We start from the raw sequence: 14793 nt of genomic DNA on the forward strand, positions 1-14793 counted from the left end.
ACCACTGGGTGTGGCCCAAAAACAAAAACAAAAACAAACAAACAAAAAAAAGAACAAGCCTGGGGGCCAAAGAGATAGCAAGGAGGTTGGGCGTTTGCCTTGCATGCAGAAGGACGGTGGTTCGAATCCCGGCATCCCATAAGGTCCCCGAGCCTGCCAGGACCGATTTCTGAGCGTAGAGCCAGGAGGAACCCCTTCTGATGGGCGCGGGGAACCTTATGGGATGCGGGGGATCGAGCCCGGGTAGGCCGAGTTCGATGCCAGCGCTCTACCCGCTATACTATGTATGGCTCGGGCCCCTCAACATTTAAGATTCCTTCTGGGGTAAATAGTTTTGAGTCCCATATATTAAGAGCGAATGAAAGCCCCTTGCGAAGTTTAAGCAGGGCTAAAACTAAGCTGGGCTCTGTATGTTCTTTTTTTCTTGCTATTGGCATGTCTCTTGTTCGTGGATCTGAATTGCATTCAGAAAGGAGATGAAGTGGAGTCAGAGAGATAGCATGGACGTAAGGCATTTGCCTTGCATGCAGAAGGTCATTGGTTCGAATCCCGACATCCCATATGGTCCCCCGAGCCTGCCAGGAGCGATTTCTGAGTGTAGAGCCAGGAGTAACCCCTGAGCGCTGCCGGGTGGGACCCAAAAACCAAAAGCAAAACCAAAAAACCCAAAAAAACAAGACTCGAGAAGTATACCGAACGAGTCTTGCACGTTTGGAAGCCAAGGGTGAAGGAAAGCTCCGGTTTGGCCATCGGGCACCTTTCCAGGTCCCAGATCGGCGCAGGGAGACCCCAGCGGCGGGAGTGACAGCGAAGCGGAAGGGGCGGACACAGCGACAGGCCGAGGTCACGTGGTCAGATTGACCCCGCCCCTCCCACAGTCACATGACCGCGTCCCGGCAGCATGGCGGCGGCCAGGGCGGAGCGCTGCTAGTGACAGCCACTGCGCTCGTAGTGGGCTCTTTCCCGGGGTAAAGGGTGTGTGGCCTCAGCTTGGGAGGGTGCTCCGGCGCCCCTCACCTCTCTCCTGCTTCCGAAGTCCCCCCAGATTGTGCTCCAGGCGGGCCGGTGTTCTCCGGGGGGCGAGAGGCCGGCCGAGGCGGGGTTCGGCTTCCGCTGCGGGGCTAGTTCGGGGCGCATCTCGCTCTCTCTCTCTCGCCGGCTCCGTCCATCGTCCTTTCTGCAGCCTCCTCCCCTCGCAGGTGGGATCGTCGGTGGGACCGGAGCTCGCGGGCGGGCGAGTCCCCCCGGGGACCATGGCCGGGGCCGACTCCGCGCCCTTCCTCAGCCAGGCGGATGACACGGACGAAGGACCGGGGCCCGGCGCCCCGGGGTTGCCGGGGAACCCGAAGGCCGAGCTCCCTGAGGTCCCTGATCGGGAAGGGCTGCAGCGCATCACGGGCATATCCGCGGGCCACTCGGCTCTCATCGTGGCCGTCCTGTGCTACATCAACCTCGTCAACTACATGGACCGCTTCACCGTAGCCGGTACTGGCTGGCTTCGGGAGCAGGGTTGGGTCCCGGAGATAGGGCGGCTTTGGAGGGGCCCATCCTGAGTCATGTCCTCACCAGGTGTCCTTACCGACATCGAGCAGTTCTTTGACATCGGGGACGGTAGCTCCGGCCTCATCCACACCGGTGAGTAGGGGCCTCAGCTGGCGCGCAGCAGGCCTGCTGGTCTTTGCACCCCAGACTGTAGCCGGCACAGAGGCCTGGGGCATCCTTAATAATTAAGGAGCTAGAGTGCAGAGATTCGGGCTTTGCTCTAGGGCGGTAGTGTTTGATTAGGAGCACAGAGTTAAAGACGATGGAGCTAGTTTAGGGTGATGATAAACAGAGGTCTGGATTTAAACCGATGTTTTCCTCCTCACTACAGTGCAGATGGGAGCTAGGCTTTTAGCACTCTCAGCCTCTATTTCTTTGCCAATGAGATGGGCCCCCGGGTACCTTAGAGATATATAGGAGTGAAGTTAGGTGCACCTGTGATTTGAGGAGGCAGGTGCTGAGAACACTGCAGGAGCCCAATATATAATGGTGTCTGGAATGTGGAGAGATGAGTTTTATTTTAGGGAAAGGCAAAGTCAGAGTAAAATCCTTTTTTGCTTTGTTTCTTCTTTATTTTTGGGCCACATCTGGCAGTGCTTGGGGACCATATGGGGTGTTAGGGATCGGACCTGGGTCAAGGCAAGTGTCCTGCCAACTGTACTATCACTCTGGCCCCTTAATTTTTGTTTTTGGATTATACCTGCAATACTTGGAGGACTTTGTGATGCTGGGGATGTAATCTGGGGCTCCTACATGCAAAATATGCACTCTAGCCCCTTGAGCCATCTCCCTGGCTTTGAGAATTTTTATTTTTATTTTCTAGAGATGGAGGAAACATTAATTATATTTTATAAAGAAGCTGATGTTGAGGGGCCGGGCGGTGGCGCAAAGAGGTAAGGTGCCTGCCTTGCCTGCGCTAGCCTTGGACGGACCGCGGTTCGATCCCCCGGCGTCCCATATGGTCCCCCAAGCCAGGAGCGACTTCTGAGCGCATAGCCAGGAGTAACCCCTGAGCGTTACCGGGTGTGGCCCAAAAACCAAAAAAAAAAAAAAAAAAAGAAGCTGATGTTGGGGAAGAATGTAGACTTGGCCAATCTTACAGCAAATCAGATTTATATATATATATATATATATATTTTTTTTGTGGGGGTCATACCTAGCGGTGCTCAGGGCTTACTCCTACCTCTGCACTCAGATATTGCTCCTGGCAGGCTCAGGGGACCATATGGGATGCCAGGATTCAAACCACCATTCAAACCACCACTAGATCAGCTGCATAGAAGGCAAACGCCCTATCGCTGTGCTATTTCTCCAGCCCCCAGAACTGACCTTTAAACCAGGTTTTCACAATACTCTTTGCTCCCCTTCATGCCAGAAAAAGAGCTGTTTGAAGATGTTTGAAGGAAAGTCAAGAGGAAAGGGAATAGAATCATAGGAAAGCTAAACAAAACTAAAGAGTTGTTGAGTTAGGGAAGAAGCTGCTTGGCAGTCATTCTTTTGTTTGATAAGCACCTATTTTGTTCTGGAAAGAATACTAAGGATGGAAACACAGTCACAACAAAAAATAGTCATGTGACAATGTGGGCCGGAGAATGGCATAGTGGTAGGGCGTTTGCCTTGCATGCGACCAACCTGGGACAGACTCAGGTTTGAATCCCTGCATCCCATATGGTCCCTGAGCCTGCCTGGAGCGATTTCTCTTTTTTTTTTTTTTTTGGAGGGGGGACACCCATTGATGCTCAGTGGTTACTGCTGGCTATGTGCTCAGAAATCGCTCCTGGTTTGGGAAACCATATGGGACACTGGGGAATTGAACCAGTTGGTCCTAGGCTAGCACATGCAAGGCAGACACCTTAATGCTTGCATCACCGCTCTGGCCCCTCCCTTTATTTTTTTCCCTTGGAGCAATTTCTGAACACAGAGCCAGGAGTGACCCCTAAGTTCTGCAGGGTGTGACCCAAAAAAAACCCAGTTAATGCCCACACTGAAATTCTGCTATGTGGGAGGGAGCATCAACCTTGAGAAACTCCACTAGGAAAGAGAAGAGACCATTTTCTGCAGGAAAGTGTTATGAGAAAGTCTGGGAAGTGGGCAGGCTGGGGGTGTGGTGCTTGGGAAGATAGCTGAGCTGAGTTCTTTGATACTCAGGGAAGATGGAGGGAACAACAGGGACTTGTCACCTCAGAGGATATTGAGATTGACATGTAGGCTTTGGTTGAAATGAGACCTTTATTAGACAGCATATATGGCCATGGGGAGTTTGGGTGGAGTTCTTGGCTGGTGGGGGAGAGAAGAGTCAATTCTCATCTGCCCTTGGGGGAAAGTTGGGAAGGGATAGAAGATGGGCTGGAAGCTGAGGGCCGGACTGTGACTTTCTGTTTCCTCCTAGTGTTTATCTCCAGCTACATGGTGTTGGCTCCTGTGTTTGGCTACTTGGGGGACAGATACAATCGGAAGTATCTCATGTGCGGGGGCATTGCCTTCTGGTCACTGGTGACCCTGGGGTCATCATTCATCCCTAGAGAGGTGAGGGCTCAAGCTGATTTAGCACTCTGCACCCACCCCCCACCCCTCTTCTGTTCTTTTCTATGCATCTTAGCTACACGAATGGGGCCCTAGGAAGGCAAATTGGTTCCCTAGGTCCAGTTCCTCCTCCCCATTGCCATGTTTGCTTGAGGTCATCTGCCCAGCCCACGTTTTCCCGAAGACTTCTGGAACTATCTCTGCATCATCTTTTGCCCCCTGATCATGGGTTTCTTTCTCTTTGCATCTTCACACACTCCTGGACTAGTCTGGGTAAAGGAGCAGCCGGGAGCAACCACCCTTGTGCCCACACTTCCTCTATTCCTGCTTTCTCCTTGAGTCCCACCAGCTGACTTGCCCCTGCTGTTCATTGCCAAAGTCAACAGTAACTGCTTGGTTGCTAAATGCAGTGGCGCTTCCTGGGGCCTGTTCTCACTTGGACCCCTGGGGGCCTCTGGCTCAGGTGACCCACTTCTTCCTTCTGGAAAGTCTCTTCATATTTCTGGGAACTTCTCTCTGCCTTTCCTCTTACTTCCTCGGCTCATGCTTACGTGTCCTTTTGGAATCTCTGGCATCTCACTCCTGGGCCCCAATCCCTGACCTTTGCTAGACAGGCATCCTGTCCTTGATAGATTGTACTCAGGGCTTAACCTCAGGTGTCTTTAGCAGACAGGTTCCCCCCCACCCCCCCTTAGCAACAATATTCTGAGTCTCCCTAGGAGTGGGGGCAGGAGGGAAATTGAGACTGAAGCTGTCCCTCTGGGTATATGGTAACAAGCAGCCCTTTTACTTCCCACTTCTAGCAAGAGCTAGTGAACAAGTTGTTATTATCCCCCTTTTGCAGATGAGGAAACTGAGGCTCAGAGAGTTAAGTTGCTTTCCCAAAGTCCCAGCTAGTAAGTAGGAGCCAGCATCCACACTCAGGTCTGTCTTTCTGCCAAGCCTAGGCTTCTGGGCCCTCGCCATAGCTGCTGCTTGCCCGCCGTGGGAGGCAGGAGGCTGCCGCAGGGCAGGCACCACCATGTCCCTGTCTTGTTCCTCAGCGGTTCTGGCTGCTGCTCGTGACCCGGGGCCTGGTGGGGGTCGGGGAGGCCAGTTACTCCACCATCGCCCCCACCCTCATCGCTGACCTCTTTGTGGCTGACCAGCGAAGCCGGATGCTCAGTGTCTTCTATTTTGCCATCCCAGTGGGCAGGTGAGTGGGCCTGGGGTGCTCAGGGGGCCTGCTGTGGGGTTCTACTGACCGCTTTCCTTCTCACCCCTCTCTTCCTCCAGTGGCCTGGGATATATTGCAGGCTCCAAAGTAAAGGATGTGGCTGGTGACTGGCACTGGGCTCTGAGGGTGAGTGGCTATGTCCGGGGCTGTCAAAGACATCCTTACCAACCCCCTCTTGCCCTCCTACACTCACATAAGCATTCATATACTCATATACACAGACATATATACATCGACACACAGACCACATACATAGACTCACAGACGCACATAGACACATGTGCAGAGACACAGACACATATACATATGTGTCAGACACATAGACACACTTACATAGACATATACAGAGACATACATAGATTCATAGGCGTATATGAAGATATATGCATACAGACACATCACACATGCAGAGATACAAAGAGACACTGGGCCCGGAGAGATAGCACAGCGGCGTTTGCCTTGCAAGCAGCCGATCCAGGACCAAAGGTGGTTGGTTCGAATCCCAGTGTCCCAGATGGTCACCCGTGCCTGCCAGGAGCTATTTCTGAGCAGACAGCCAGGAGTAACCCCTGAGTACCTCCGGGTGTGGCCCAAAAACCAAAAAGCCAAAAAAACAAATAAAAAAAAAGAGACACTAATACATATAAACAAATGCACAGATTGACACATAGTCACACATACACACATGCATATAGACACATAGACACACAACCATATACAGATATACACACATTCTGGGGCGGTGCTGGAAATCATGTGCTCGACAGAACTGGTGCAGGTGACAGAACTTGTGGTAAAACACACTGTAGGCCAGCATGGGACTGGCTGACTCTTAGTGGCAAGTTCCCTGGGGAATGTAGGGACAGCTGAGTCCAGGATGCCTACTGTTGCTTGGGAATTGTCTCATCCTTTTCTAAGGTCTGCTTTCCTCTGTGCACTTCCTTCTTGAGCGTGTGGATGCCTCCGATGGTTTGTTTCCTCACTTAGAAACCTTAGAAAGCTGAGGGCAGGATCCTTGATGGTGTCAGTTAGATGAACAGGTTCCCTCAGGCTGTGGTCAAGCCTGGGTCACAAGGCCCAAATGAGCATCAGTAGGAAAAAGTTGGGTAAATGGTTTTTCAAAGAAAAACTGAGCATGGTTCCCTAAGGAGCAGCTCGACTTTTAGAAGCTGGAGGCCCCTGGCAAGCCATCAGTGCCCCCCCCCAGGTATGCCAGGGCTCCTGCTGACCTTCTAGCCTCCTTTCTCCCTGCCTGCTCTGACCTGATGTTGCTCTTTTCCCAGGTGACCCCAGGACTGGGCGTGGTGGCAGTTCTGCTGCTGTTCCTGGTGGTGCGGGAGCCACCCCGGGGTGCCGTGGAGCGACATTCAGACTCTCCACCCCTGAATCCCACATCCTGGTGGGCAGATCTCAGGGCTCTGTCCAGGAAGTAAGTCTGGCACTTTCCTAGTCAGTCGTCCCTCCCATTTCCTCTGTCAATTGTCTTTTAAAACTATCTTACTTGATTTTGTTACCATCATCATGGTCATCCTCAGTATTTATTGATTATTTAATATAAAAAATAGTTTTGGGGGCCAGGGAGATAGCATAGCTATCTGTAGGGCCATGTATGCAGCTGACTTGGGACGGACCCAGGTTCAGTTCCCAGCATCCCATATGGTCCCCTGAGCCTGCCAGGAGCTATTTCTGAGTGCAGAGCCAGGAGTAACCACTGAGCAAAACCGGGTGTGGCCCAAAAAGCAAAATAAAAGGTTTTGGAACCAGAGTGATAGTACAGTGGGTAGGGTCTTTGCCTTGCATGTGGCCCATCCAGGTTCAGTTCCTTGCATCTCCTATGGTCCCCCAAGCAGTGTCAGGAATAAACCCTGAACACTGCCAGGTGTGGCCCAAAAGAAAAAAAAAAAGTTTTATGTCTAGGGCCCACACAGAGGTCCTGACAGCGAGTGGGAGATTGAAGTGTGATAACCTTTGATCCTCCTCACCTGCTGGGCCCCTTCCTCCTTTCCCCTCCCCTCCCCTCTTTTCCTCTCCTTCTCCTCCCTTCCCTCCCTCCAGCCACCACTGCCCTCCTGTGGCCTTTGGAAGAATTACAGGCCCAGATGCTTCATAGACTGAGTTCCATTAACTGGGAGTGGAGCCCTGGCCTCAGCACTCCTGGAGCCCCATTTCCTTTCCTCCGCAGCCCCAGTTTCATCCTGTCCTCGTTGGGCTTCACGGCAGTGGCCTTCGTCACGGGTTCCCTGGCTCTGTGGGCACCTGCATTCTTGCTGCGTGCCCGTGTGGTCTTGGGGGAAACACCCCCCTGCCTTCCTGGAGACTCCTGCTCCTCCTCTGACAGGTGCCCTATGGGGATATGGCTGGCACCCAGCGAGGGGGAAAGATGGGATGTGACCCGACTGCACTTTCTCTTGAAACTGGGATGGTTTACCCAGGAGGGTACTGGGAGGGGTCTGCCAGCCTCCAACTTGCCTTATCCCCCAGTCTCATCTTTGGGCTCATCACCTGCCTGACGGGAGTCCTTGGAGTGGGCCTTGGTGTGGAGGTCAGCCACCGCCTTCGCCGCTCCAACCCCCGGGCCGATCCCCTCGTGTGTGCCGCCGGACTCCTGGGCTCTGCGCCCTTCCTCTTTCTGGCCCTCGCCTGTGCTCGTGGAAGCATCGTGGCCACCTATGTGAGTAGCCGAGAGGTGGAGTGCGGGACAGGACAGGGTCCAGCCCCTAGAAGGGAGAGAGCTGACTCGGAGGTGAGGTTCCCTTATTGTAGATCTCAGCTCTGACCCTCTCTCGAGCTGTGTGACATTGGTCTGGTGACTTGACTTGTCTGAGCTCCATAAAGTGTGTAAGCCAGGATCACAGCTATACCTGGCTCAGGTGTGTGGGAGGATGGCACGATTTTGTGGGGAGGCCAGGCCTGGGAGGTGCCTGACACTCAGGTGTCCCACTCTCCCACGGCCCCAGATCTTCATCTTCATCGGGGAGACACTGCTGTCCATGAACTGGGCCATCGTGGCGGACATTCTGCTGGTGAGCAGGGCACTTCCTGCTGACTCAGTCCCCCGCCCCCACACAGTTTAGCCTGTCCCCTCATGCCCCTTTGGGCTGGGGTTTTCTGCCTCAGCCTCAATGCTGTGTACCCCCTCTCCCCAGTATGTGGTGATCCCCACACGCCGCTCCACAGCTGAGGCTTTCCAGATCTTGCTGTCACATCTGCTGGGGGATGCTGGGAGCCCCTACCTCATGGGCCTGGTGAGCATTGGCTGGTCTGCGTGGGACTGGCTAGGCATGAGTGCCCAGTTCCATACCCACTATCTAGGGCTCTGGAGTGAGACCCCCCCCCCAACTTTCTCCTGCCATGTCCTCCCCTGCAGATCTCCGACCGCCTGCGCCGGAATTGGCCTCCCTCCTTCCTGTCCGAATTCCGGGCACTGCAGTTCTCACTCATGCTCTGCGCCTTTGTTGGGGCTCTCGGAGGTGCTGCCTTCCTGGGCACTGCTTTGGTGATCGAGGCTGACCGGCGGCGTGCCCAGCTCCACATGCAGGGTCTGTGGCATACTAGCCACCCTGGATCTGTCCAACCTGTCCTTGCCCCATTCAATGCCATCTTGTCTCCTACTGTGTGTCTGTCTATCCTCCCCTAGCTCTGACCTTCTCCTTTCTCCTGTCAGGTCTGTATCATGAGGCCGGATCTGCTGATGACCGGATCGTGGTGCCCCAGCGTGGCCGCTCCACCCGGGTCCCTGTGTCTAGCGTCCTCATCTGAGGCTACTGCTGCCTGCTCACTCAGCACAGCTGCCTGGATGCTCCTGCAGGCGTGGGGACCAGGCCCACAGCCCCAGCCCCTGCCCCAGCCTGGCCCAGCTTTGAGGAGGCTATGGCCATGATTCGGCCCCCAGACACTACATGGACTGTGCAGGGAGCAGCAGGAGGCTGGGGGGCATCTGGGAAAGGTACCTCGTTTAGGATGTGCGGGGGTTCGGTGCTATTTGTAAGGGAATAAATTTGTAGTCGGACCTTCAGTGCCTGCGTGAGTCTTTGGGCGCGTGTGACATGTTACCTGTGGACAGGGCACAGGCAAACCCTGCCGCCCACTGGGGAGTGACCAAGCGAGTGAGCCGGCTCGGTGTGACCATGACTCACATTCATGCTCCCTGGGGCCTGCCCTTCTTAGGCCAAAGTGAGTGTGGGGCGGGGGCACTGCCTGAGGCCCCTCGGAGCTCCCAGATCCACCTCCCTCCTGCACCTCCAGGCCCCCATGTGGTGGCCCTGAGGTCACCTGCTGGCAGAGACTGTCTAAGCCCGAGAGACCATAGCCCCTGGAGGTCTGATGAGTCCTCCTGGCTGCCCCCCAACTCTCCTTGCACCTCCCCTAGCTCTGTGGGGGTGGGAAGGGGCGGGTGCAGCCGCCTGAGGAGCCCGATGATTTCCGGCTCTCACCGGCCCCACCACAGTTTCCTGCCGCGGCAGGCGGGCGCCCAGAGGCAGGCAGGGCTGGGTGAAGGATCGATGCAAGGAAGCTGGTGCCCTGGATTCCAGTCCAGGCCTTGTCTGCCCTGATCCCTGTAGACATAGCCAGAGAGGGGAACCCCTCGGGAAGGGTCCCGCTAGGTGCCAGCACCCCTGCAGCAGCTCCAGGCTCGAGGGGTGCAGTGGACAGGCGGCCTGGGCAGGACCCTGCAGATGGACACAGCTGTGCCTGGGTCCTACGAGCTGGGTCTCGTGTTGCTGCCATTGCTAGCTGTGCTGCTGGCCCTGTGCCTGCGCTGCCGAGACCTCCAAAGTGAGTTGAAGGGGTAGTGTGTCCAGGGTGTGGGGAGAGTGCCCAGCCCTGACTCGTTTTGTATCCTATCTCCCTCACCGGCTCTGTCTTCCCAGGCTCCTGCGATGACAGGCCCTACGACGAGCGGTAAGTCTGCTGAACTGGGGGGCTGCAGGCCGGGTCTCTCCCAGCCTGTGACCCCAGCTTGTGTCTCTGCCATTTTGACCAGGAGCCTGGTGATGAAGCCACCTCGTGAGTGCACCGAGGGCCCCAGACCGGGCGAGATGGGTGCCCTCAGTCCCAGCCCAGGCATGCCCCCTGCTTCTAGAGAGGGAGTATCGGGTCTTAGTCTCTTATGTGCCCACAGCCATATTCGTTCCCTGCCCACCAGCCATTCCCCATCCGCCTGTGGCTGTCCCGAGCCATCTGGACCTGTGAGTAACCCTGGATTTCTGTATATCCAAATCTCACTCTCCCCTGTTCCCTTTCTTGGTTCCCTGTTGCCACCCCTCTTGCCCCAAAGCCCCTGTCCCAGATCTGACATCTGACCTTTGACCCCAGGGGACCCCTACAGCTCCTTGGGGGCTCCCACGAAGCACCATCTTCCCTGCAGGACTCCGATGGGGGTAAGCATGGAACAGGTGAGGGTGCGGCTGGACCTGCCCGAGCTGACTCAGTTTCTCTCTTGCTCTCTCTGTAGCCGACAGTGTGCCCAGCTATGAGAACGAGAATCCGTGGGAACCCGAGGACTGGGCTGGGGGAGGGGCAGGGCCTGACTTACTGGCTGACCCCCCTGTCATGACCCCAGGATGCTCCATTGAGGTCAGGGATGAAGATGAGGAGGAGGACAACAATGGGGGCTACTTGTGAGTGCACAGGCGGGCAGGGTGGGGCAGTGGTGGGGGCCACGCTCACCCCTCCACCCTCTCAGGATGGTGCTTCCTGACGATGTCCCAGCCTCAGGCACTGTGGCCCAGCCTGCACCCAGCAAGCCTGGCCTCCGCGACAGCGCCTTCTCGAGTGAGTGTACTTCAGGGTTGCTGGGTGGCCCTTCCAGCTCCTGCACTGAGACTGGGCCCCATCCTCACCCCTGCAGCCAGTCCTGGCTGTCCCCTGCTTTGCTGTGCCCCCCTTTTCTCCTCTCTGTTTGACTCCATCTGCAGGTTTCCTAACTGTGCTTCAGCCCTCACTTCTCATTAGCCCCTCTCCTGGTCTCTGAGGCTCTTGCTGTCATTCTGTGTCACTCCTCAGGCTCTCATGTCTCCACCTCAGAGTTGTCCATGACAGACTCTTTGTAAAGGCTTGGGGGCTTTTCTGGCCTCCCCACTTCCTGCAAGTGGCTTCTCCCGTGGCCTGGGCCCCTTCCTCAGAGCACCTCAGTGCCCAGCCCTCCGCTGCTCCCAGGCTCCATCTAGGTTCTGCTACTTCTCAGCTTCATCTTTTGCTCAGCCACATGTTGGCCGCTGTGTGACCGGCAGCCAGTGCCAGGCCCTGTGAAAAGGGAGTGCACCTCTGGGTTTAGGTTCCTTCCTGCGTGTGCCTCAGGTGTCCGATTGGATGGGGGATTAACATGCCCTGTGCCACATTGGAGTTCACAGATGAGGAAACCGAGGCCCAGTCCTGCCTTCCCACATCATTGTGGAGAACTGGAAGGAGTGAGGGGTGTCCCAGAACAAGAGAGGCAGTGTTCAAGCTCCCTCCATCCTGGGAGCAGAGGCCTTCGCTTTCCGCTGTTTTCCAGCTCCTTCCCCAAGTCTCCTTCGCTAGGCTGCACTGCCTCCTTTTCTCCATCACCACAGCTGGCGTCCCAGCCCAGCAGTTGGCTCAGATCCCGGGGGCAGCAGCAGCTGGCACTGTGATGATGCATGGGCAAGGGCTGACTGCTGTGCTTGTGGTCTCCCTGCAGTGGAGTCAGGGGATGATTATGTGAATGTTCCAGACAGCGGGGAGAGTGCGGACGCTTCTCTGGGTGAGTGGCTGGTGGGCCCTCTAACCCACCTGCTGGGGAAAGTCATGTCTCCTTTGGGCCTGGGCCTGCCCTCCTTGTAGTGTGGCCATCTCCCCTGCCATGTCCCCACAGATGGGAGCCAGGAGTACGTGAACGTGTCCCAGGAGTTGCATCCAGCCCCAAGCACTGAACCTGGTGCGTATATATGTTGCGGGGGGTGGGGTGGGGTGGGGGTTTCAGCACCTGCAGGAGGTAAATGAGCTGCAGACCAACACTCACTCTCCTCTCAGCCACCCCCAGTTTCCACGAGGCAAAGGTAGAAGACGAGGAGGACGAGGAGGAGGAGGAGGAGGAAGAGGAAGGCCCTTCGGATTATGACTATGAGAACCTGCAGCTCAGCTGAGGGCTGGTGAGAGGCCACACCCCTCTGCCCTCAGCCCTGGGCCTAGCGACTCTGGAGTCAACCCACCACCAAGCCCTCTGACTCAGGGACCCCAGCTCCTCAGACTTGGGGCCCCTCTGGCCCTCTGCCGATGTGGCAGGACCCGGAGGCCCCTGCTTTGGCTCCTGACAGCAGCCTGAGAATTACCCCCTAACTTATTGTCACTTTGGGGTCCCACTCATGTACCCCCAACACTGCACCTTCTGACACAGCCTGAGAAGGAACTGCCCAGGCCCAGCCCTGCTCTGGGGTGGAATAAAGGCTGGTGTGGTTTGTATGTGCTTTGGCTCCTATCATAGGCTAGAGCTAGAGTGAGTTCTTTGTGTCTGTGTCTGTTGATGAGTGTGGGTGAATATATGAATTAGTGTGTATCTGTGAGAACACTCATATGAATGTGTGAGTGTGGGCTGGAGCGATAGCATAGCAGGTAAGGGCATTTGCCTGGCATGTGGCCAACCTGGGTTTGATCTCTGGCATCCCATATAGTCACCCAAGCCTGTCAGGAGTGATTTTTTGTTGTTGTTTTTTTGTTTTTTGGGTCACACCTGGCAATGCTCAGGGGTTACTCCTAGCTCTATGCTCAGAAATGGCCCCTGGCAGGCACAGGGGACCATATGGGATTTTGGGATTTGAACCACCATCCTGCATGAAAGGCAAATGCCTTACCTTCAATCTCTCTGGCCCCAGGAGTGATTTCTAAGTGCAAAGCCAAGAGTAAACCGGGTGTGGCCCCAACACCCCCCCCAATGAATGTATGAGTGTGTGAATGAGTGTGTGTGCCTATGTATATGTGTGTCTGTGGGTCCCTGTCCCCACAGAGTGTTTCTGAAAGACTGTGTGTGTGTTTGTGTGTCTAGAACAGGTTGCCTTTTGAGTGTGCCCAAGCTGATGCTCCAGGTGTTCTGACCATCTCACTAGGCAAGAGGCGCACAGGGATACAGGATGCGGGTGCTAGTCCTTAGTTTCTTCTTGGATTTTGATTTGTTGGGTTTGGGCCATGCTTGGTTCTGCTTGGGGCCATGTGGTGCCTGAAGATTGCACACCCCCACAAAGCCCTCTTCTGGGCTCTGATTTCTCCGTCTCTGGAAAGAAAGGACCTCACCATCAACAAAACAACTTAAAAGCTGCTGGAGTTCTGAGTACCCTGTCTTGGGAGCCCTTTGCATACGCATGGTACCCCACTCATTGTCAATGTCACTGGCCTGGTTTGGGCTACAAGTGTCAGGAAAGGGAAGCTCTTTCAGCTCCCTTGGGGGTCCCTTGCCCTGCATCTGGGGGTTCTCTGTTCTCTCAGCCCTGGGCCCCTGCTTGGTGAGCCTGCCCCTGAGTAACCTCCCTGTGGAGTTGCCCATCAATAGGCAGGACCAGCCTCGTTTGTGCCAGTGACCTTGGGGTCCACTTACCCCAGAAGCAGGGCCCCTCAGGTACCCTAGAGATTGTTTTTCACCTGATTAGACTGGGCAGTGATTTCTCTTACATACATCCCCATGGCCTGACTGCAGCTCACGATGGCCACTTACTGGTCACTGCTCTGTCCCCCATGTCTGTGTGTTTTGTAGCCACTTTGAGGTGACAGCTCGCAAAGAAGGGGTTTACCCGAAGGCCTCTTGAGGCAGTTTGGGGCCTCATTGGGGATTAACTCGATGACTCGTCCTCTGATCACCATCCCAGTCACCCTCCCCAGCTCCGGGTCTGGGTCCAACTCCAGGTCTCTCAAAAGGGAGAGTGGCGGAAGGTAACAGGGAGAGCCCGAACAGGCTACACAACAAAGGGGCCATAGGTGAGTCCAGAAGTGGGCAGCGATCCCTTTGTTCCTGTGCTAAGGGATAGATAGCACTTTAAGAGCCAGGACTGTTCCTGTGACACCTTGGAATACAATTTAGCAACTTCAGGGAAGTAGCAGACAGTGTGTGAGATGGCCTGGGAGGCCCAATTGAGGAATGTGTGACAGAACGAGTTTTATTTCCATAAAGTATCAAATGTGGAACACAGCAGAGCTGTGTGCCTTCCTGGACGGCATGTTTGTGGGGGTGTCGGGACAAAGCAGGAAGAAGAGTGGCACGTAGGCAACAGGTGAAGGGCCGGGATGCCCAAAGAGGCCAGTCTGCTCTTTAGCAGGGACACAAGTATGCAATTGATTCTTTGGGGAAGGAATAAAAAGCTCTCAATGGTGCTGCTGCCATCAGGATGGAACCAGGGGTACTTGGGGGACCCTGAAGTGCTGGGGATTGAATTTAGGCCTCATGTATATATGGCTTGTATTTCAGCCCTCTGTGCAACCTTCAGGGTTTACTCCCAGTTCTGTGTTCAAGGATCACTTCTAGTGGGGCTCAGAGGACCATTTGTGGTGCCAGGGATCAAACCAGG

The 14793-nt window shown here is 55.3% G+C and overlaps 2 protein-coding genes across 4 annotated transcripts; both read left to right on the top strand.

Annotated features, from left to right (window-relative positions):
• The first annotated feature begins 892 nt into the window (after positions 1-892).
• On the top strand, positions 893-9296 carry SPNS1 (SPNS lysolipid transporter 1, lysophospholipid). 3 transcript variants are annotated; one of them, XM_049787807.1, is made up of 13 exons: positions 893-1199; positions 1290-1485; positions 1570-1635; positions 3932-4068; positions 5109-5260; positions 5341-5407; positions 6565-6710; positions 7464-7619; positions 7763-7952; positions 8239-8304; positions 8428-8526; positions 8649-8820; positions 8946-9296. In XM_049787807.1, exons 2-13 carry the CDS (start codon positions 1464-1466, stop codon positions 9038-9040), a joined length of 1368 nt encoding a protein of 455 aa, XP_049643764.1. In that variant the 5' UTR covers positions 893-1199; positions 1290-1463; the 3' UTR covers positions 9041-9296. The 3 variants fall into 3 exon arrangements, with proteins under 3 accessions (XP_049643764.1, XP_049643762.1, XP_049643763.1); XM_049787805.1 differs by having other exon boundaries at positions 911-951; positions 1200-1485; XM_049787806.1 differs by having other exon boundaries at positions 1106-1199; positions 1286-1485.
• Positions 9297-9846: 550 nt separating this feature from the next.
• LAT (linker for activation of T cells) lies at positions 9847-12910 on the top strand. Its single transcript, XM_049787826.1, has 10 exons — positions 9847-10057; positions 10153-10183; positions 10266-10288; positions 10404-10470; positions 10598-10662; positions 10737-10902; positions 10968-11056; positions 11943-12005; positions 12117-12179; positions 12275-12910. Exons 1-10 carry the CDS (start codon positions 9958-9960, stop codon positions 12385-12387), a joined length of 780 nt encoding a protein of 259 aa, XP_049643783.1. The 5' UTR covers positions 9847-9957; the 3' UTR covers positions 12388-12910.
• The last annotated feature ends 1883 nt before the right edge of the window (positions 12911-14793 follow it).

The sequence above is a fragment of the Suncus etruscus genome, chromosome 15, assembly GCF_024139225.1.
Source record: "Suncus etruscus isolate mSunEtr1 chromosome 15, mSunEtr1.pri.cur, whole genome shotgun sequence".
Classification (NCBI taxonomy): domain Eukaryota; kingdom Metazoa; phylum Chordata; class Mammalia; order Eulipotyphla; family Soricidae; genus Suncus; species Suncus etruscus.